This window comes from Acomys russatus, chromosome 25 (assembly GCF_903995435.1).
Source record: "Acomys russatus chromosome 25, mAcoRus1.1, whole genome shotgun sequence".
NCBI lineage: Eukaryota > Metazoa > Chordata > Mammalia > Rodentia > Muridae > Acomys > Acomys russatus.
The window spans coordinates 32,578,581-32,602,732 of NC_067161.1; the positions used below are offsets into that span (position 1 = coordinate 32,578,581).

Here is a 24,152-nt window from a genome sequence, read left to right on the forward strand (position 1 = left end):
AAAAAAGTAAATAATACAAATCTCATCTGGGAAGTGTCCAGACTCAAAAATCCTACTGGCTCAGAAATTCTCAGGATGTATAGGAGGGAGGCCATGACCCACGCATCATCCCTTGGGTGATGGTGACAAGCCCCTCAGAGCACTCCTGTTGTATCTGCCTGGAGCACCTTCCCCTTCTGCAACCAATCAACCCTTGACCTCTGTCATCTCCAACCTAAGTTGCCCCGGGAAGTCTTTGACGCTCTGTAAGAGGTCCTGAGCCCTTTCCTTCCTACCATGGGGCAGTTTGTAATTTGGTATCATTGGGTCTATGTGTATGCATCCCCCAGTGCCCCCCCTCAAAAGGTTAGAGAGATGAGGAGAAGGACTATGCGTCTTTCCCACTGTGCTCCAGTCCCTGGTTCCAAACCTGGGAAACCAACTTAGTTCTGTTAGTAATTATCACTTTCCTTTATAACTATCCTGTGGCTTCTTTCTCCCCACTAAATATTGTGTTTATTCTTGGAGAATTTCATACATACTACAATGAATTTTTATCTTATTCATTCCCCTCACCCCCCTGTTCCAACTGCTCCTGGATTACCCTCCCTCTCCCCCATTTCTCTCCCAACTTCATGTCTTCTTTTTTATTATTTTATTAACCCATTAAATCTAATCAGTGCTGGCTGGGCAGTGGTGGCGCATGCCTTTAATCCTAGCACTCAGGAGGCGGAGGTAGGTGGATCGCTGTGAGTTCGAGGTCAGCCTGGTCTACAAAGCAACTCCAGGACAGCCAAGGCTACACAGAGAAACCTTGTCTCGAAAAACCTAAAAAAAAAAAAAAAAAAAAAAAAGAATTAACCAGTGCTGTCCATATGTGCAAGTATGTGGAGCAGTCCACTGGAGCATGGGCAATTTACCAGGGAGCTCTCCTTCCCAGCACAGTCCTCTGCTAGCTAGCGATAGCCCCTCAGCCAGGGGTGGGGGCTCCTGTGATCCTCCCATCCGTGCTGGAATGGCAACTGGCCAGATCTTGCACAGATATTGCCCTGTGACAGCATGAGTGCAATGACCCTGATATGTCCAAAGAACAGATGCTGTTTTGCCCAAGTCCTCCCTAGCCACCAGCTCTTAATCATCTTTCTGTCCCCTTCTTCCTTTGTGTTTCTTGGACCTTTAGAGGGGAAGTGTGCGGCATGAATGTTCTACTTAAGACAGAGCATTCTGTAGATACTTGTGCTCTCCTGTAGCTTCTTGGTTGGTCACTCTGAGGTATTACAACTATATTATGTCAATTAAACATAAATATAATTTAAATGAAATAAGAATCTACCAGACATAATGGTGTACATTCTTGATCCCAGGACTCAGGAGGCAGAAGAAGGCAGATCTCTGTGAGTTCAAGGCCAACCTGGTCTACATAAAATTTTCCAGACCAGTCATGGCTACATGGTCTGAGGGACTTGAGGGGGAACAGAGAAGAAGGATCCTAAAAGATAGATAGTGGGCCAGACTTAGCCCGTGGGTCATCATTTGAGACCGCCATTCTATACTCTAGATCATGAAGGAACCACTGGGATTAAAGTATGCGACATTGCATTTTGGGGTGCTCTTGGCTGTCCCACTGGTGGCTTAACATTGCGTTTGTCTCACACACACACACACACACACACACACACACACACACACACACACATACACACACACCTTCTTTCTCTCCACAGCATCTCAAGCAGTCCAGGGTGGTCTCAAGCTGTTATGCAGCTAGTAGTTATAAATGACTTCTCCTGATCCTCCTGCCTCCACTTCTTGAGCGCTAGGGTTACTCCCCAACTTCTGCACAGCCAGCTACCCTCATCTACCTCACCGTGGCTACCATTGCCCTCCCCTGCTTCTTTGCCCTTGGCCTTCAAACACAGGAAAGACGGTGCTTTTGTATGCATCCTCAGGATTCTCTGATTCTTATCACTTAAAAGGTCTCTTGAGTTACCTCCACACCCATCTTGAACAATCAGCGATTGGGGTAGGCTTTGGTTGTGTGCCAAACGGTACTTTCTTATTTTCCAAAATGCATTGATTGAGCAAGTACCATATAAAACAAAGGCCTCTTAGAAAGACTAGAGTGCGGGGTTAGTGTCTGCTGTTCTGTGAAATTGTACTTCACGTGCAGCCCTCCTACTAGCAAAACGCTGCCTTGTAAGTAAGATGTTAGTATACCCACTTTACAGATGAGGAGATTGAGGCCCAGAGGCCAGGTGTGGACAATATGTAAGCAAGCCAGGATTTGAACCTGGGTCTCTTTGCTATTGTGCTCCAAGGCTCAGAGGATGATCTGAGTTTGGCCCTTTAGAAGAGAACGGGCCGACAGATTTAGAAAGCTGCCCTGGAAAAGGTCAAAGGCACAGACTGAGAAGAATAGGCCCCCAGGGACTGGAGGCCCAGGTGGAGGTCAAAGGTCAAAGGCAATGGGGCTGAGAGGAGAGATGACAGACAGGAATTGTATGTAACTCACTGGTGACGTCTGGGAGACAGAGGCATGAAGGATGACCCCAGACACTCCCTGTGACTGTGAAAGAGCCCGGGCCACAGGTTACACATGGTCTCCCATCCCACACATGGGCTGGCCCGCTGGCCTCTCCTGGCAGGACAGCGAGAGGCAGGCCAGCTTCCCAGATGCTTCACTGAGCCACAGTTATCCTCTTGGCAGGAACCAGAATAAAAAGCCTGGAATTTTCTGTGCTCCCTGCTCTGTAGGCAAGACCCTGCTCTTAACCCTTCTTCTCTGCAGGGCCTGTGGGACCCCTCTAAACCCTCGCTTCTCACAGATGAAAGGCAGCTTCATGCCAGGACCATCTGGGATATGTGGGGTACAGAGGGAACCCTGACCCATGAACAATAGGCCTGCAGTCCTGATCCCCCAGGAAACCTTCAGAGGAATCAATGCTATCAGCAGCTGATGCTAACTTGTGGGCCACCCCATGGACAGTAACTGCAAAGAACTAAATAGTCTGACACAGGGACTGAATACTGGCCCTCAAACCCCAGCACATGGATTCTGCCTCCTCTAAGTTGCCCCCCAAACTCTCCTGAGCCCCAGTTTCATCCTCTGCAAGATAGAGATTTTAATACAAATCTCGTTGCACTCCTTGACGGATCATAAAGAGAGAGGTGGGCCTCTGTCTCAGCAGTAGAACATCTAGTGTGCACCAGGCCTGGGTTCAAATCCCAAGTCCAGAAGAAAAGGGAATTAGTGAGCAATAAACAGGTCACTTGCTCTCTGGCCCAGTCCTGGAGATTCTTTCTGGAAAAAATAAGAGTCTCCCAAACCATAGAGTAGGTGTTAGTTTTCCTGGGCCTGGGGATCATGACCACGGGGTCAGAGAGATAGACAGCTTTCCTACCTGGGCATAGTTCCATCTCCCCTTTAGAACCCAAACTCCTTTCTAGTCACCAGTTGCCCTTCCTAGGGCCCCCACAGCACCCGTATCTCTCTAATTTGATTTCTATGCTGGGAAGTAATTGGTCACTTGATGATGTTCTGAGACCCCTTGTGAGTGGCTACGCACAGGGATTGCAATGTTGGGCTGGAGGTAGAGCTCAGCGGCAGAGTGCTTGCCTCAAGGCTTGAACTGTGTTCACCAAGGCATCCCAGGGCCGCTAGAGCACCAGGAAACAGGGTTGGTTATCAATGCATCCTTTACGGGTGGGTGGATGGACCGATGGACTGATAGACCAGTGGACACATGGATGGATGAATGGCCAAAAAGATGAACGAGCAAAGACTAATAAGTTAGTGGGTGGACGGAAGGGTAGACAGATAGATGGCAGATGAGTGAGTGGGTCAGTGGATACATAGATGAATAAGTAGGAGAGACAGATATTCCAACAGAAAGGTAGATACTCAAAAGCATGAGCGAACAAAGATTTATAAATCAATGATGGATGGATCCAGTGTTGGGTGGATGTAAGTGGATAGGAGAACAGATGACAAGTGGATGGATGGATGGATGGATGGATGGATGGATGGATGGATGGATGGAATGAGAAAATGGACAGATGGGTATATACATGAATGGTCAAAAGGATGAAGAAAGATTAATAAATCAATCGATAGATGCTGGCTGGATAGGTGGATGGATGGATGGATCTAATGTATAGATGGATTCACTAATCCTAGAATAAGTCTTAAGTGGTTTTTGTTTTGTTTGGTTTTCAAGACAGGGTTTCCCTATGTAGCCTTGGCTGTCCCGGAACTCACCTTGTAGACCAGACTGGCCTGGACTCAGAGATCACCTGCCTCTGCCTCCAGAGTGCTGGGATTAAAAGCCTGTGCTACCATGCCCAGCTTAGTTTTCTGTATAGCAGGATAAATATCCAAAGTGATTATGTGACAGAACATGAATTGAGCCAGAGAAAGCTGTGGAGAGAGAGAGAGAGAGAGAGAGAGAGAGAGAGAGGAGGGAGGAGAGGAGAGGAGAGAGAGAGAGAGAGAGAGAGAGAGAGAGAGAGAGAGAGAGAGAGAATATCAGCTGACAGGAGACACAGGCTGGACATGTGTCGCTAGAGATCACCTGCCTACTGTGTTTGAGGCTCTGAGTTCAAGAGAAAGAAAGAATGGCAGAGAATGTGAGTTGAAGAAATACCACATTGGGCAGATGACCTAATGTTCACACCTTTCTGGTCTTTTCTCAGAATTTCTTGTCTATGAGATGAAGGAGTTGTTCCCAGGGTTCCAGAGAGCCAGGACTGGGAGGGGGAAAAAAAAACCCATAAGCTCTCACAGTCTACCGAAGGAAAAAAGAGTTCTTTCTAAATAAACTTTGAATCTACCTCCAAGTATATTTGGAAAGCGCAGTGGCGGCTTTCATGAGGGTAAATTATAAGTGTTTCTTTCGGAGCTTGTGTTTAGGACACTCAGCCATGCAGGCACTCCCTGGAGCTGGTGCTAAAATGCGTAGGAGACAAGAAACATATGGCGGATGACGATGTCAGGCAGGCTTACTGTGAGCATATGGGCTCCACTGTTGATGGAATGAATATTTAGCAAGTGTTCCAGAGAGAGGCCTTTCCTGAGATGGAGGCCACGGAGAATATACCCCCTGCTCATAAATCCTTGGGGAAAAAAAAAAACAGGCCTGTCTCCCACACACATGCGGCTAATTATCTGGGGTCTTGGGGCTCTCCCTAGGGAGTGGTTGAGAGCAGTTTACTGGGGCTAGAGCCACTCCAGTGTGCTTTTCAGTCCTAGAGGGACTGTATTGGCTTGTCCTTGGTTCAGAAACTGGCATCTCCCAACCAACCCTCCCCACCAATGGGCAGAGGAGAAAAGTCACGGGTGTGAAATGCTGACAAGGACCAAAGTCAGTCCCCCAGACCCATGCTGCTGCTGGGTACCCTGGAGCCCACAGCCTCTTTACATGGTCATTTCTGACCATCCACCTTGGTCCAGCTTAGCCAGAGACACCCAGAACATCAGAATAAATCCAAGGGCTCCATGCTATCTGGTCCTTAAGGTCTAGACAGATGGGGAAACACCACCTGGGCCACTAAGCCAGAAAATGAGTGACCCTAGCCTAAAGGTGAACATCCAAAAAGGAAGGAAGGATTGACATTCTATGTCTTACCTGTAAAATGGGTAAGACATTCTGTCCCCAGCAAGACATCAGAGAATGGATACTGAAGATACAAGGGAAACAGCTCAGTGGAGAGAGTGCATCTGGGCCAGGTGTTCCAGCAAAAGCAGGTCAGCAGTGTATCCTGGAAGGCAAACAGGCACAGAGAGGAATCCAGCCCCATCAGGCAGCTGTGTTCCAGGAATGGCGAGACCCCGTATTGTAAGGGAGACAGCGCAATGAGATTTGTGGTCTGGAGTATCGCCCTGACCGTGGGGCAGAAAATTCGAGGCAGAAGACAAGAGAGGAAAAGGGAAGAAGCAGGGATAAGGCCGTGTCCGTTGTGCAGAGGTGAGGGCAGAGAGGCAGATGAGCTGCTGGACCCGAGCGAGGTTTAGGTTATTTACCCTTCAGAGCTACAAAAGGAAAGAACAGCACTTGCCTCGTGGAGCTTGTTGTTCAAGCACAAAGACACGAGTTCAGGTCCCCGCACCCATGTAAAAAGCCAGGTGCATTAACACATACCTACAATCCCAGTTCTGGGGTGACAGAGACAAACAGAGCTTCTAGAAGGTCACAGCTCTTACACAAACACTCTGCCAGAGTGGGGATGACACACAGAGGCAGGATTCACCCACCTTGGGTGGGTGGGTCTACTCACACCCAGTGGGGCTCCTGGGTATGAGGTGATGTTGGCAGAGACTGGGGTTTCACTAAGAGGTTAGGTTGAAGTCTTTGGTTCAGTCTGCTCGGTCCACGGCTACTAGAACCGGCGAGGGTTTCTGTCCTATCTCTGTTGATCTAGAGGCGGAATGGCATGGAGACTCTGCGCATGTGTTGTTGTCAGTGGTCAGATGGCTTCAAGCCAGTGACTGGGCCTTTCTGGCTCACTGTCTGCTTTGGTAGAATGGGAGAGGGATGGCTTCTGCCTCGGAGGGGCCTGTGGCCATTCAGGGAATGCTTTGTGTCACACAATTCTTGCCAGAAGTGCACATCGGAGCAGTCATTGTCACAATGGTAGAAATAAATACCAATGAATTAAGAACCAGGATGGGGGGGCAGGGAAGGGTGTGGGTGGGGCACTGGGTTGGATGGCCCAGTGAACGGAGAGCTTGTGCAAGCATGAGGACCTGAGTTCAGATTTCCAACACCCACTAAAAAGCCAGGTGCAGTAACATGTACCTATAATCCCAGTTCTGGGGTGATAAAGACAAGTGGACCCCTGGATCTCATTGTCCCACCAGCCTAGCTAAGTAAGTGAGATATAGATTCAGTGAAGGAGACCCCCCCCCTTTCAAAAGATAAGGCGGGGAGCTAGAAAGATGGCTCAGCAATTGAGAAAGTACACTGCTCTTGGTAGGGGGCAGGACCTGAGTTTGGTGCTTAGCACCCACATCAAGTGACTTAAAATTATCTATAAATTTAACTGCAGAGGGACCTAGTACTTCTGGCCTCCACAGGCACATATATATTCATTCACACACACACACACACGCATGCACACACTCACACACACACACACACACACATATAAAATTTAAAACAATATGGGCTGGAGAGATGGCTCACAGGTTAAGAGCACTGTCTGCTCTCCCAGAGGTCCTGAGTTCAATTCCCAGCAACCACATGATGGCTCACAACCATCTATCATGAGATCTGTGCAGGCATACGTGCAGCCAGAACACTGTATATGTAATAAATAAAATAAATCTTAAAAAAAATTAAAAACAATAAAAATAAATCCTTAAACAATGAGGTACAGAACAATTAAGGAAGATGCTCAGTCTTGACCTCTAGTCTCCACATGCAGGCACATATGTGTGCAGATGTGTACCTGCATGCCTACATGCACACGTACACAGACATGATACATGAATGCACCACATAGACAAAGTGGAGGCTGAAAACACAGCTCAGTGATAGAGAATACATAAAACCCTGGGTCTAGTTGCCGGGCGTGGTGGCGCACGCCTTTAATCCCAGCACGCGGGAGGCAGAGGCAGGTGGATCTCTGTGAGTTTGAGGCCAGCCTGGTCTACAAAGGAAGTCCAGGACAGCCAAGGCTACCCAGAGAAACCCTGTCTCAAACAAACAAACAAACAAATAAACAAAACCTGCGTTTAACCTCCAATGCTGATATTCTAAATTAGAATTAGCACACTGCTATATAACAAGACCCACTGGATAAACTGTGTGTGTAAATCATATGTCAGTGAATATGTTGGGAGAATTGTGCTGCGAGGAAGGTAACTCGGCGGTAGAATGCTTGCCTAGCATGCGTACGGCGCTAGGCTCCACCCTCAACACTGGAGCGGGAGAAACTGCAGATGTTTGACCACGTGGGTCTACCCACCAGCCAGCCCTGGGCACATGGGACCTCCAGGAGCAAGAATGGAAAGCGACAGGGTGAGGGCTTTAGAGTTACCCTCCGAGCAGCCAGGCCTCTGGCAGACGAGCCAGCTTTCTACAGCTGGAGCTTCGCCAGAAGCCTGGTCAACCTGCCCCAGGGGTCAAGAAGAAAAAGTCATGAACTACTCAAGGCCCTTTGGGGTACACAGCAATAGCCCAGAGGAACTGGAGAACTAGACAGAGTTTCTTTACCTTAGAGGCAGCCTCTTAGTACCCAAATACTCACAGTCTACAGACCTGCACGGCTGAAGCACCTCCCTCAGAATCCCACCAGAGCCCAACCAAGAGAAGAACCCAGCTTTGGGGACTGTGTGACTGGCTCCCAGCCCTGGCTGCCATTAGCCTTGGGCAGCCTTACTCTGATTCTGAGTTTGTTAATGGGGACACTGTTGTCCCTGGGCCTGTTACCTCATCATACTGAGAAGCGTCCTGCAACATATAGTCCCATGCAACACACAGTCCCACGCAGCACACAGTCCCATGCAGCACACAGTCCCATGCAGCTCACAGTCCCATGCAGCTCACAGTCCCATGCAGCACACAGTCTCATGCAGCTCATAGTCCCATGCAGCACACAGTCCCATGCAGCACACAGTCCCATGCAGCTCACAGTCCCATGCAGCACACAGTCCCATGCAGCACACAGTCTCATGCAGCACACAGTCCCATGCAGCACACAGTCCCATGCAGCACACAGTCCCATGCAGCACACAGTCCCATGCAGCACACAGTCCCATGCAGCTCACAGTCCCATGCAGCTCACAGTCCCATGAAGCACACAGTCTCATGCAGCTCGCAGTCCCATGCAGCTCACAGTCCCATGCAGCACACAGTCCCATGCAACACACAGTCCCATGCAGCTCACAGTCCCATGCAGCTCACAGTCCCATGCAGCACACAGTCTCATGCAGCTCGCAGTCCCATGCAGCACACAGTCCCATGCAGCTCACAGTCCCATGCAGCACACAGTCCCATGCAGCTCACAGTCTCATGCAGCACACAGTCTCATGCAGCTCATAGTCCCATGCAGCACACAGTCCCATGCAGCTCACAGTTCCATGCAGCACACAGTCCCATGCAGCACACAGTCCCATGCAGCACACAGTCCCATGCAGCACACAGTCCCATGCAGCATGCAGTCCCATGCAGCACACAGTCCCATGCAGCTCACAGTCCCATGCAGCACACAGTTCCATGCAGCACACAGTCCCATGCAGCTCACAGTCCCATGCAGCACATAGTCCCATGCAGCACATAGTCCCATGCAGCTCACAGTCCCATGCAGCACACAGTCCTATGCAGCACAGAGTCCCATGCAGCACACAGTCTCATGCAGCCTCATGCCCACTTCTTGGCTGAGGAGGGTTCCATGCCAGCCAAGTTGACTGTTGCCCAGTTTTTTTGAGAGGCCAGCACCCCAATGCTCCAATATCTGGAACAGAAGTTATACATGCTCTGAATGGTGGTCATGCATGCTAAAGAGCAATGACAGGTGGGTTGGACTCGAGTGATAATGTTTAATGTGCCAAGGCTGTACTTGGGTTGGAGGAAGAACCTCCTGGTTTGGTTGGGGGCTGTTGGTTTAATTGTAGGAGGTGGACGTTGGCTTGTTTAGGGCTTATCTGTTTGTTTCTTGAGGTTTTACTATTGTCCTGTGATGTTGAGGATTGAACCCTGGGCCTCCCATATGTTAAACCTGCGCTTTCCCACTGAGCCACACCCACAGCCCCAGAGGATTAATATTACATGTCTTTGTAGCTGACTGCGGGTGACAAAGTTAATTGTACATTACAAAATAGCAAATAGAGAAGATTCCACATGTTGTGGATGTGCTCCTGTCACTCTCTCTCTCATCTGATCGTTATAGAGAACACTGGCTGTCATACTGCCCCTGACATGTGTGGTATGTTGTGTCAACTTTAAAGTGTTATCAGTCTTTGTAAGGAGAAAGGGGGCAGTGTAAGCCGGTAAAAGTGTATGCCCAGGGCTGGAGAGATGGCTCAGAGGTTAAGAGCACTGTCTATTCTTCCAAAGGTCCTAAGCTCAGTTCCCAGCAACCACATGGTGGCTCACAACCATCTGTAATGTGATCTGACACACTCTTCTGGCCTGCAGGTGTACATGCAGGCAGAGCACTGTATACATAATAATAAATAAAATAAATCTTTTTTTTTTAAGTGTACGCCCAACTCAGGGCCAGGGAGATGACTCAGCAGTGCTTGTGACCTAACAACCTCAAATTGACCTCTGGACCCACATGGTAGAAGGAGAGAACCAACTCCTATAAGTTGCCCTCTGGCCTGCACACATATGCCTTGGTGTGTGCAAAACACACACACACACACACACACACCACAGTAAAATTTTATAAAGGTTTGCTTTTCTTTTCAATCATGTGCATGTGCGTATCTGTGTGTGCGTTGGTGGGCTTGGGTGCAGCGCCTGGGAAACCCAGAATAGGGCACAGAAGCTAGGGTTGCAAACAGTCGTCAGCCTCCCAATGTGGGTGCTGAAAACCAAATTAGGTTTTCTCTTGTTTGTTTGTTTGTTTGTTTGTTTTTTGGGACAGGGTTTCTCTGTGTAGCCTTGGCTGTCCTGGACTCACTTTGTAGATCAGGCCGACCTCGAACTCACAGCGATCCGCCTGCCTCTACCTCCCTAGTGCTGGGATTAAAGACATGTGCCACCACCGCCCGGCCAAACTTAGGCGCTCAACAAGCATAAAACTACTGCGCCATTTCTTCAGACCCCCCCCAAACAAATAAATATTTAATGACCCTGTATTCAATCCTTATATCACACAAGAAAGAAACGTGATTTAAGAAAAAATAAACAACTAAAACAAATAGATGCTTTGGTACAGATAAGTAATTGGAAGAAAATAAGTAATGCTATGTGACAGAGACCTCTAAGGACAGGATCCTTCAGGTGGTCAAACTGTACTGGGGGGCGTGTGGGGGGAGTGTGGGGGAGTGTGGCCATGGAGTGTTCCCAGGCCGAAGATGTGGACTGTGCGAAGGCCCTGAGGTGCAGATAAGTAGACAAGCTTAAGAAAAGTCCTCTGTAGAGATTGGGTAAGGAGTGGCATGTGGCAGTGGGCGTCCTTTTGGACCGGACCTCCTCCTCACAGTTGGCTGTGAGAGAGACTGTCCTGGTTCCCCAGGAAGCCCTTTGGTCATTGGCATACCTCCACCCAGCACCCACTGAAGCTCTCCACAGCTCCTGAGGAGCACCAGTTAAAGAGTGTGTGCCCCTTCACCCTGGAGAGCTCTGTCCCCCTGACCCAAAGAGCCAGGAGTCCCAAGTCTAGCACCAGATGAGCTGGAAACATGTTGTGCATCCCGAGTGATCAGCCTTTTTCCTGTTGCCCTGAGCCCAGCATGAGACCTCCAGCTGCGCACTTCACCTGCCTTTTTCTAGAACTATTGAGTGGGACACAGTGTGAGCTTGTGAGGAATTCTCATGAGAATCAAAGCTCCTAGGAATGGCCTGGACTTTTACATTATTTAAAAAAAAAAAGGCTTTCCGTTCCCTGACAGCAGATCCTGGCCTTCGTTAGGTTCAGAAGAGCTCGGGAGCCCATGTGTCAGTGATTACAGCTTCGGGGTGAATGAAGAGTTGAGGAATTTGGCATCTTTGGGGTGTGCTGGTTTATGTGCGCCTCGCTGGAGCCTGTTTTCCGACAGGAAATGGATGCCAGGGTACCGTGGACCCTAGGATACAGATACATCGAGAGCCGTGACCCTAAACCCACCACCACCCACCACCACCCACCACCACCCACCACCACCCACCACCCACCACCACCCACCACCCGCACCAACATGGCAGTGTCCAGGCAGCACATGCCTCAGCGCCAGCATCTTCCCCCTTTGCCCTTGGACATCCATACTGACCTCATTCAGCTTCTTTCTCTGAGAGCCAAAGTCACTCTCCTCTCTCTAAGACCTCCCCAGCCCCCCTCCTCCAGCCCGGTCCCCTCCAGGCCTTCGAAGTGGCTTCTCACGGCCTTGAGCACTATGGGAGGGAAGGGTCATGGACTGTCAGGTCTCTCTGCAGCTGCTTGAGCCCAAGGAGGAAGGAGAGGCTCTGCCCACCCTGAGAACCACCTGCTACCAGGTGTCCTGCTGCACTTTTGTGCTGGCTGAGGCTCGGCAATTTCTGTCTCACAGCTTTGTCAAAGCCGGGAAGGCCAGGGTCCAGGGAACCCACACCAAACCCAAGGAGGGAAATGTAAGGGAAAAGGGGGAGAGGGAAAGGCCGGCTCCCATTTATAACAAGCACCTCCTAATATTAATCCTAATCACTTTGTGGGACTCCCCCTCCCCACGCTGTTGGACTGAGCAGCAGGACTTGGATACTCCTGTGTGAGATACCGTCAATCAAATTAAAGAGACACTGAGGGTCTCTGCTGTCAGCCCAGAGTGCCAGGGCCTTCCATCAGAGCAATGTCTATGTCCCCCTCGGGTGCCCCATGCACTAGTCCTACCAAGGTGCTCTGAGTACAACCCAATCTGGTGCCTCTCTCGTACACTGTTTTCCTTGCTCCTTCCCCACTTTTTTGTTTGTTTGTTTGTTTGTTTGTTGTTTTGTTTTTTGTTAAGGTAGGGTCTCAGGTAGCCCAGGCTGGACATAGACTGTATCCGTGAATGATCTTGACTTTCTGATCTTCCTACCTCCACATCCTCAATGTTGGGATTTGGGGCATGCTCCACCATGCTTGGTTTACGTAGTTTTGAGAATCAAACCCAGAACTTCCTGCATGCTAGGCAAGAATATTCCAACAACTGAGCTATACCCGAGGCCCTTCCCGAGCCTTTTGTTGTGCTCTCGAGATGGGATATTCTATTCTTTGCCCTATGATTGTAGCATAAGATACAGTCAGTCTCCCTGAAAAGGAGGAGCTTAAGAGAGCAAGAGCAGTGCAGTGCAGGCTGGACTCTTGCTCCTGGCCAGCTCTGACACTTACAGCAAGCACCTTGCTGTGTTTCCTTACCTGTAAATGAAGCCAAAACACCGGGCACGTCACCTGTCCAGGTTCAGCATGAAGCGACCCGCAAGCCTCCCCAACCCACGCTCACTGGGCATGCTCCTCCCACCAGGACCGTTTGCAAGATGGTTCTAGGGTCTTCAGAGGACATAGGGGGTTGTATGAAGCAAGGCTGGTGTGTCACCACTGTAAATAATGTGTCTGGGATTGCGAGACTCAGCTCGCAAAACGACAGACATTTAGGAATGGCTTCAGGAAGGTATGCCCCAAGGGCCTGGGGTCGATCCAGGTCTCAGGACTGCCCATGGCGTGTGGTCTCCTAATGAGATATTTAACCCATCAGCCTGAGAGCCATCCCTGGGCTACTTGCTTTTTTGTATGTGGTTTCTGGCATCTTTAAAACATAAATAAATAACAAATGTCAAGATGCGGTTATGAAGCACATGGACTATTTGGATCACTTCCCCCTAACAAGCGTTTCTCTGATAGGAGGGAGCCAGGCGGTGGTAGGAAGTACAAGCTCATGGTCCAGTCAGCATGGCTCCTCGTGTGCCTATCTGTGCAACCTCACAGGGTCACTTAACGTCTCCATGCCTCCGCCTACTCATCTGTGAAATGGGACATTGATGAATCACAGCCTTTCTTCTGGCTTCAGCGTGAGGTGCTTATGAGTTAAAATTTCATGCAACTGAGACTGGCGCCAAGCTCACACTTTATAAGTGATCCCAGCTTTATCTTGTTTGTAGTAAATACCGTCAGGCTACTGTAGCTGTCTGGTCCCATCCTTTCCTTTGGAGAATGTAGCCATGTCCACATCTAAGGTCTGTCTTTTTGTAATGGGGATCAGCCCCTCCTGATATGAGTTCTATTTATTATTAAATAGCATTTATTATTAAATAGCACAACGTCCAAGTGAGCTCTCCAGCGTAGTCAGCAGGATGGCCAGGGTCTGTCACCATCCTGGACGACATCCCCGGTTCCAGACAAGCATGAGGAGGCTGTGGTTGAAAACCCCCAGGAACCTGTGGCATCTGTTTCCCAAATTCCTCAGAGACTTTCCGGCAAACAGGAGGGCGTGGCAGACGATGGGAAATGAGTCCGCAGAGACCTAAAAACTTGGGAAAGAACTAGGTTTGCAGAGGAAAAGGCTGGGATTTCAATCCTCAGATGGCACTAGTGCCCACAGTGCTGCCTGAGACTGAGCTAGCCTGCTGGTCTGCCACCCTGCCAGCCAGCAAGCCTCCTTGGGAAAACCAGGGACCCAGCACTACCAGGGGAACCTACCACTGCCGTACACCTGCTCCAACAGGCGGAGCAGCATTAGGCCAAGCTAAACTGAGCAGAAAGGAGATGCCTGCATCTGGGAACAAGTTTACAGCTAGGCTGGCCTAAGGCTTAGAAAACAGAGTGATCCAGGGCTATTGGGGGCAGGAGCTGGTCAGCTTGAGGTTTTTGTTTTCAGGGGGTTCTGTTTTGGGGCTTTTTGTTTTGTTTTATGTTTCGGGTTTGGGGTACAGGACATCACTATGTAGCTTTCGCTGTTCTGGAACTAACTATGTAGGCAAGGCTGGCTTTGAACTCATAAAGATCCACCTGCCTCTGCCTCCTCAATGAGGGGATTAAAGGTGTGAGCCACCACATCCAGCTGTGGCCATGTTTCTCATGAGCTGGACACTCGGCTATGGCAGCCAATACCATCACCCATTCTCCATCAGGACAGCCTGAGATCACAGCCTAGCTCTGTCCCTGCGGTCCCTGGGTTTGGTTTTTATTTTCTTTATTTATTTATTTCTTTTTATTTTCTGGATTTTTGTTTTGTTTTGTTGAGACAGGGTTTCTCTGTATAGCCTTGGCTGTTCTGGACTTGCTTTGTAGACCAGGCTAACATTAAACTTAAAGATCCTCCTGCCTCTGCCTCTGCCTCTGCCTCCCTGAGGGCTGGTATTCTAAGCATGTTTTGTTTTTCTATTATGATAAGTATACAACATAGAACTGATTATCTCACCATTTTTGCTACTGACATATCACCTACTTCCAGAACCCTAGTCATGTTACAGACCCAGGTCTGTCGTCTCCCAGCTCCAGAAGCCCCTTCTCCACTTCCCACCCATACCAACTGAACTCTTCTAGGACCCTCATACAATTAGAGTCAATTAGTGTGTGTGTGTGTGTGTGTGTGTGTGTGTGTGTGTGTGTGTGTGTGTGTGTGTGTGCACCTGACTATGGAGGCCAGAGATCAACCTCAGGTGTCTTCTTCAGTTGCTCCCCGACTTTTATTTTTTATTATTAATTTGATTTTGGTTTGGTTTGGTTCTTGAGACAGGGTTTCTCCATGTCGTCCTGGCTGTCCTATCTCTGTAGACCAGGCTGGCCTCAAACTCAGAGATCCTCCGGCTTCTGCCTCCCAAGGGCTGGGATTAAAGATGTGCACCATCATCACCTATTATTATTTGACTTTTTTATTTCATGAAATATATTTGTATTGGAGAAAACTGGTTTTCCCTCTGCCAGAGGGTATCAATTCCTGACAGCTTGTTGGTTAGGGGTGGGGCCTTGTGTCTACTTCTCCCTCTCAGCCCTGAGATCCCCCCATCTAGCTTGAACTTGTACAGGCGTTGCGCATGTTGCCACATACTCTGTGAGTTTATAGATGCCATCATCTCTGTTGTGTCCTGGAGTTCTTCTCCCCCTGTGGCTCTGCAGTCTTTCTGCCTCCACTTATGCGTAGATCCCTGAGCATTGCAGAGAGCGCTTTAATGAAGACATCCCATTTAGGACTGAGTGCTCCAAAGTCTCCCACTCTCCTCACAATGTCCACCTGGGGCTCTCTAAGTTAGTTCTCATCTTCTGCAAGAAGAACCTTCTCTGAGAAGGGTTGGTGAGGCACTGACTGATAGGTACAGCAGTATATACCATTAGGAATCATTTCAGTGCTGTGTTCCTTTAGCAGAACAACAGTGGTGGGGTTTCCCCTAGGCCTGTTGCCTATCTGGTCTCAGGTCCTTGGTCACTTTAGCAGAGTCATGTATGAGTTCCATCTCACAGAGTGGGCCATAAATCCATTTTTTTTTTAAAGTGGATGGTTACCGCCATGACATTTGCGCCACTATTGCACCGATATATACTGCAGGCAGGTGGGTCACTGTTACAGATCACAGTGTTTGTAGTTCAGTGATGATCACCTTTCTCCTCCAGTGGTGTGCAGAGTACCTTCCGATGTCGTGAACATTAGTCAATAAGAGTGAAGCTTCTAGTTACCTACCAGTGAAGCTTCTCCTTGTCCCCCTTCAGCAGCAGAGCATGGCCATCAGAACTCCTTATCTCTTGAGGCAGGTCCTCATTGGCCTGGAACTTACCAATTCAATTATCCTGGCTATCCAGAAAGCCCCAAAGGCCCATGCATCTCCACCTCCCCTGCACTGGGATGATAAGTACACCCACAATACCCAGCTTTTTATGTGGCTTCTGAGTCACCAACACAACTAGCTTTTTACATAGATTCTGGTAACTCACCCCAGAGCCTTATGTTTACATGGCAAGCATTTTACCAACTGAGCCATCTCCCCAGATCCTTTTGTTGTTGTTGTTGGTTTGTTTGTTTGTTTGTTTTTCTGTTATAACTGCCTTTTTTCCTGCAGCATAATGTCCCCAGGGCTAAATGTTGTCGTACATGTCAAAGCTTCCTTCCTGCTTAAGGCTGAGTCAACTTCATTAGGGTATGAGCTACAATGGAGAATGGCGTATGACTCAGCCTTAAACAGGAAGGAAGTTATTCTACCTTCTGGCTGTGGTGTCTGGGACCATTTCTTGGTTTCTCTGAGCCTCTACCCCAGTCCCACCCCCGTCTATAGTGAGAAAAGAGGTGAGAGGAAAGCCGGTAGTGGAACTGCTGAACAGTTTCAATTAGAAAAACTACCCAAAAGCCCCTGCCCCATGGGACCGGTAGAAGAAAGGATCAGGTCAGCACTGGGGGCTGAGTGGCCAGGGAGTCTCTGCATTAGCCCAGCCAGGTGAGTGGGTACCCTACAAGAGGCCACCAATAAGTCAGGTGTTGATGTAAATATCAGTAGGGGAGGTAGAGGTAGAGAGATTTAGGGACTCAAGTTTGAGGGGAAGTGTGTCAGGGCTCTTTGGAGTTGTTGAATGATGTGGCTTCTCCATCCCAAGAAAAGACAAAATTTCTGTATTAGAAATTTCAGTAGTGCTAGGCATGGTCGCACATGCCTTTAATCCCAGCACTCAGGAGGCACAGGCAGGCGGATCGTTGTGAGTTCAAGGCCAGCCTGGTCTACAAAGCTGGGAGGCCAGGACAGTCAAAGCTACACAGAGAAACCCTGTCTCAAAAAACAAAAAACAAAAAAAGAAAAGAAATTTCAGTAATATTGTCCCTTTTGGCCTGGGGCTGTAGCTCAGTTGGTAGAGTGCTTGCCTGGCATCCATAAGGGTCCTGTCCCCTGCACCACATACACCAGATATGGTGATGCACCTATAAATCCTAGCCCTCAGAAAGTAGAGACAAGACGATCAGAAGTTTAAAATCATCTTTAGTTATATAGCAAGCTCAGGGGCAGCCTGGGCTACCGTCAGATCCTATCTTTGAAAAAAATAAATAATACATAAATAAAAGTTTTCATGTATCTGCCCTTGAACTCCTGGAGTTAGTTAATGTGGCCACAGGCATCCTGAGTTAGTCAGCCTTGATCTAGGGCCCTGGATGGCATGTGTCACACCAGAAACCTCAGGGCTGCATGGAGCAATCCCACCGCTACACTGCGCAAGAGCTTTGGGATGCTCAGCTGCTGCCTTCTGCTGCCCAGGTTTGCAGATGGGGCAGGGATTAGGGACATGGAGAGACCTCTTCTTCCCATAGGGTTAGCCTTGCAGTTCTATACTCAAGATAGGAGATAGGGGCTGGAGTTGAGGCTCAGCAATAAAATGCTTATCTTAGCTTGTCCCGAGCTCCAGCACCAGAAAAACAAAAACAAGGCTTCATTTGAGGACTTGCCCAGTATCTGGACCTAACCCCTGCCCACAAGGTGAGAGCTGCATCTCCACATGCCTGGGGGAGACAGAAGAATGCATCTGTATGAAGACCCAATGCCCAGGCGTGGCCGTCTCACCCATCTTCATGCAATGGGAGAGAAATGAGAGCAGACATCACTCCCTTCCCCAGCCACCTAGCCTTACCAAGCCAAGTGGTCCTGAGTCTGCTTGAAGGCCTGGAGCTTGTTGGGTTGCCAGGCATGTCCTGAGGGCTGCCAGAGGCATGTGGCCCAGGATAACCCTGACCATGACACAGCAAGATCGTAAACTTCAAGCATTGAAATTTTTGGTGGGGGGGTGGGTGCGCAATTTTTTTTTTTTAATTTGAGTGGGTGGTTATTAAGCATGAACGTCACAGATGACAACATTGTATTGCAGTGTCAAAATGTTGAGTGCGCCTGACTAACAGTTATTTGAAGAGAATAAATGGGAGGAAGTAAGAGAGGCATCCAGGGTGCCTCTCTTTGACCTTTCTTCAGCCAACATCCCACCCCAGGCTTGGGACTGGAGACAGCAAGCTGTGTGAGAAGCTGTAGAGGAGCTGCTAGCAGCCAGAGCAGAAAGGGCAGATGCTTGGGGGGCAGGGAGAGGCAGAGAAGTGAAGCTGCTGTCTCGGTTGGGAGTGGGAGAAAGAAGGCACAATCAGAGGAGTCTGGAGTGCTGTCCAGCCAGCTCCTTGGACTTGGTGATGCCTTCACTCCAGGGAGGAGAGCAACTAGGAGTCTAGTTTGTCTGGGTCCATGTTGCCTCCCCTTAAAGTTGAGCATCTGAGTATGAATCACAGAATAAAGGGTAGACCTGTTGGCCACAAGAGTGAATCCCACAAAAGCCTCCAGAATCTGGCTGCAACCAGCCCCTGGAGTGTGTTTCTAAGCAGCCTTCTTTTTCTCCGCTCGGGGCCCTTTCATCTGTGAGTGACAGCCGGTGTGGCAGGCTGCAGCCCCACAGGCCCTGCATGCTTAGTGACATCCCAGCTTGGGCCAACTGGGAGCTTTGCACAAAAGGGCTCCAGGGACAGGGCACCCCACCCTGCCTGGGCAGCTGCCTCCTCTGTCACACCCCTCTGTATTGGGCCTGCTGTCGAACCAAGCCACCCAGAAGAACCACCCCGGGGAAATCCATTCGTTCCGCCACCTCAACAAAAGCAAATCTGGCCTAAGTTAACCCAGACAGGGAATTTTATTCTTGTGCCCAGCAATGACCATCAAAATGCCATGATGCTGGTGCAGCTTCAGGCCTGGAAATAGCCTGGTTTATTTCCCACTTGAGCCTCCTTTCCTGTTGTACCCCACAGCTCAGCCCTCTGTGTCCTGGAGAGAGCCCCCAAGGCTCTGTGGGTGAAAACTGGGTCTTCTCTGTCCACAAGCACAGGAGCATGGTCGTGTGTATGCTCATATATTGCAATCCCCTTGCACTGCCTCCCTAAAAACAAGGTACATCCACACAGAGGACAGAAGGCCACCAAGGATGCTGACAGACCCCCAAACACAAGGGCACAGTTACTCTGTGTGGCCAGTTCACAATAGTCTCGGGTGCCAGCAGCCACACACAGGGCACAGGAAGGAGATAAAGATGAGGGTCTGGGTTACAGTGATCCTGAGATGGTGAGACACCTACATGGAGATGTCAAGGTGGCAGTTGGCCACACGTTTGCAAATTCCACAGGCATTGGCTTAGAGATCCCTCATAAACTTTAAAGAGCATGCAGGTGCAAGTAGCCATTTGTTATGGGGGTGCTAGAGCCAGGACCTTGCCAGGTTAACATGTCAACATGGTCCCTCTGAAGTTTCAACATGAACCCTGACCTTGAAGCCTGTGTCCAGAAAACCAAGGTCTATGTCTCTGATAGAAGTGTCTGTCCTAACCCAGAGCTATGGGATAGAGTGTGGTTGCCTCTTTTGTGGTTTTTCTCACGTATTTTTAAACACAGGGTCTCGTGTGGCTCATACTGGCCTCAAACTCAGTATAGCCATGGATGACTTCGAACTCCTGGTCCTCCAGCCTCCTCTTCCCAAATGCTGGAATTACAGGCCTTTGCCACTGTGCCTGGTTTATGCCGTGCTAGGAGTCAAGCCCAGGGCTTCATGCATGTTAGACAAGCACTCCAGCAGTCAAGCAACAGCCTCAGCCATGCGGGTCTTCAATCCTTCCATGGCGTTCAGCCATCCTGACTCCGAAACCCTCAGGCCAGGAGGCTAAGAAGCAGTGCATCCCCTGAGCTCTCACAGCAAAGGTCTCGGGATCCAACATGGCCCCGTGGGGCCCTTCCCATGCAGAAGAGCCCCAATCTTTCCTTGTCCCTCAGAATCCTTCTCTCCTCAGGATACAGAGCATCCCTTTGCAAAACCCAGAAGCACCCTCTGAGCCAGTGCCAGGGCTGCTTCTCTGCCCTGCACTGACCCCTCGGGCCAGGGTGTACCAGGGAGGAGAAGGGACATGCATTGTATTGGTCACTTTCCTCACTGCCATGACCAAATACAAAGCAACATAAGGAAGCAAGAGCTTCTTTTGGTTCATGGTTTGAAGGTGCCGTCTGTGACAGCAAGAAAGACGCGGTGACAGGAATTTGAGGTGGCTGGTCACACTGCATCCACAGTCAGGAAACAAGATGAGTGCTGGTGCTCACCTCACTGTGCCCTTCCTATGCAGTCTGGGACCCCAGCCCATGGTATGAAGACCCACAATCAGGGTGGGTCTTCCACCTCCTGTCAATTCAGTCTAGAAACTCCCTCAGTCACGCACAAAGTTTGAACACCAGAGTGACTCTAGACCCTGCCTGGTTGGCAGCCAGCACTAACCATCACGCACACAAATGCTAATTTTGGCATGGCAGGCTCTGCCTAGCCTAGACTTGACTGGTGGCCACATTTGGCATCTCCTCCTAGTTGTTCTGAGAATTCTCGAGGAGTTTTGAGGTTGACTTTGCATAAAAGACAATGCAGTCACACCTTATCCTTCTGTTCTTGCCTAGAATGCAGTAAGCAACCAAGGCAGACAGACAGACAGACAGACAGACAGACAGACACAAAATGTCATGATAGATAGTTCCGTGTCGACTTGACACAAGCCAGAGTCATCAGAGAGGAGGGAATTACAATTAAGAAAATGCCTCCATAAGATCAGGCTGCAGGCAAGCTTGTAGGGCATTTTTAAACTAGTGATTGCTATGGGAGGGCCCAGCCCATTGTGAGTGGTGCCAACCCGGACTCCACCTGTGAGTGGCAAGTCCTGGGTTCTATAGGAAAGCAGGCTGAGCGAGCCATGAGGAGCAGGCCAGTAAGCAGCACTCCTCCACAACCTCTGCATCAGCTCCTGCCTCCAGGTTCCTGCCCTGTTTGAGTTCCTGTCCTGACTTCCTTTGGCAATAAACAGTGATGTAGAAGCATCAACCAAATAAACTCTTTCCTCCCCAAGTTGCAATAGTAACCCTAAGGAGGACAAATGCCATCTGCAAAACTCAACTAAGGGGCTGGAGATGTGGCTCAGCAGTCGAGAGGACTGACAGCTCTTGTAGAGGGTCAGAATTCAGTTACCAGCACCCACATTGGGCTGCTTACAGTTGCCTAACTCCAGGCTGTAAGGGATCTGATGACCTCTCCATGCCTCAATAAGCTCTTGCACACATGTGTGCACACACAAATAAATAAATAAAATATATACCTATATATGTTTTGGTTTTATTTCAGGTTAGTTTGTTGTGTGTGTCTGTCTGTCTTTCTTTCTTTCTTTTCTTTTCTTTGTCTTCAAAACAAGTTCTCATTCTGTAAACCAGACTGCTCTGATATTTGCAGAGGTTCACCTGCCTCTGGCTCTAGAGTGCTAGAACTAAAGGTATGCAGCTCAGATTTTTTTTAAAAAGCCAGACGTGATAGCACACACCTGTAATCCCAGCACTTGGGAGGCAGAGGTAGAGGCAGGTGGATCTCTGTGAGTTCAAGACCAGCCTAGTCTACAAAGAGAACCCAGGACAGCCAGGACTACAAGAGAAATCCTGTCTCAAAAACAAAAACAAAAAATCATCCACAAATAACATATACCTTTCAGTCTGTGGGAAGCAATCACACTTAAGAGAAGAGGACAAGGGCTGGAGAGATGGCTCAGAGGTTAAGAACACTGGCTGCTCTTCCAAAGGTCCTGAGTTCAATTCCCAGCAACCACATGGTGGCTCGCAACCATCTACAATAAGATGTGGTGCCCTCTTCTGACATGCAGGAGTACATGCAGGCAGACACTGTATATATGATAAATAAATGAATCTTTAAAAGAGAGGGGGGGTGGAGAGGAGGACAAGAAGGCAGTGCCCAGGGCAGAAGAGCACGGGTGATGTTTGCAGTGGATTCTGCAGGTGCCTCACAGCCCATTGTCACTGTACAACTGAATGTGAGGACCTCAGACTCAGGGCCCAAGGCTGCCCTAGGTGAGACTTGGAGCCTTCTCCTCTTTTGATGTCCGGACCATTCAGGCCTGGGGGCTGACAAGGTGGAGAGCAATATAAAGTGAGAGAGGCTTAAACACGTGGAAGGAGGCCTGGGTCAGCAAAGAACGTAGAGTGACATATCCATGGCCTACACTAAAGCACACATGTGTATGTGTGTGTGTGTGTGTGTGTGTGTGTGTGTGTATGTGCAGCAACTCCCAGGGTTTGAAGGGGGAGGGGTATGCAAGTAAACTGTGGAAAGAAGTTAAAGGGACAGCATGGTACCTGTGATTGCCAAATCTGACTTGTAATACCCTGACCATGGTGGTATTGGTTTTTACCATGTGGGTCTCACTTCATTTTACAGAACACTGCAGGGCATTGGGGGGCGGGGGCAGTGGGGGGAGATGGGGAGGGGGATGGCGGTGTGAGACCGCTCTCACCCTCAGCCTGGTCCTTCTTCCTAGTCTGAAGTTTGTCATCTGCGATATCTCCCATGTCAGGTGTCCCAGGAATAATTCTTAGCTTGAAGAAGACCTAGGAAAGAGTAAATGAATGGCAGGATGGGGGAAGAGTGGGCAGCGGGCCCTGGAAGAGCAAAGGCCGGATGTGGCAGAAAGGGAAAGGGGTCTTTACCACCTCTCTCCACCAGCCTCAGGCAGGCTGCTCCCTGGGTGCTCTGTGGATGTGAAGGAGTGAGGTCAGTGGGCTCTGCTAGGGAGGGGGAAGTGGTAGCCAGAGGTCCTGTGCAATGTACTGGCTTTCCTTCTCAGTGAATCCGTTCTTGTTTTCCTGTCTAGGTCCCCCTGGACGACGTGGCAAGCCTGGGCGAAGAGGCGACCCTGGTGAGTCCTGGGTTTTCTTAGATCCTAAGAGAAGACTGAGAGACACACCATGGACCCTGGACCTGGATGGAGGTGCCAACCACCTACTTCCTGGTCCTGGATCACATCTCCCTTCTTGGGTGCCAGCTGCTATCTTTGGGCCTCCACTGCCTCAAATCTAACCTTTTCTTGGCTTCTTGGCATCTACAATCCCCAAACTAGACACTCTGTGTCCTCAGCACCCCCCCCCCCCCCCAAATCTATCAGCCTTAGAAGCTCAATTCTTGATCACCCATTCTAAAACAGCTCCCCTCTGTGACAGCAGTGACCCTGCCGGCTCTCCACCATGGGACCTTCCATAGGACACAGTTCCCCTGTAGACCTAAGCTCCATCCCAGATCCTGCCTCTCTTATCTTTGGCAGAGGCATCAGGCTAAGATGTTCACCACCTCTCTCCATGCCAACCCCACGCTCCTCTGTCCCCACAACCACCTTCCCCCATTACCTTCATTACATCCAAAGTGAACTTACTCTGTAGAGTTCTTCATAGTTTGACCTCGCACCCCCCAATCTTTTTTTTTTAAACAAAGTTGTTGGGTTTTTAAAAATATTTATATATTATCATGTATACAGTGCTCTGCCTGCATGTACACCTGCAGGCCAGAAGAGGGCATTAGATCACATCATAGATGGTTGTGAGCCACCATGTAGTTGCTAGGAATTGAACTCAGGACCTCTGAAGGAGCAATCAGTGCTCTTAACCTCTGAGCCACCTCTCCAACCCTGCCCCCCCCCAAATCTTAACCACTGTTCCCTAAGAGGCATCTACCCTTGTGCCTCAATTTCCCACACCTATGACATCATTTGGGCCAAAGTAG

At 49.5% G+C, this 24,152-nt stretch overlaps 1 protein-coding gene across 1 annotated transcript in view; it reads left to right on the plus strand.

Moving 5' to 3' along the window:
- Positions 1–24,152, plus strand: part of Col23a1 (collagen type XXIII alpha 1 chain) — a 287,380-nt gene that overhangs the window by 197,523 nt on the left and 65,705 nt on the right. The window contains exon 3 of the mRNA XM_051167672.1: positions 23,251–23,295. Coding sequence (XP_051023629.1) covers positions 23,251–23,295 — 45 coding nt within the window. The remainder of the gene's footprint in view (positions 1–23,250; positions 23,296–24,152) is intronic.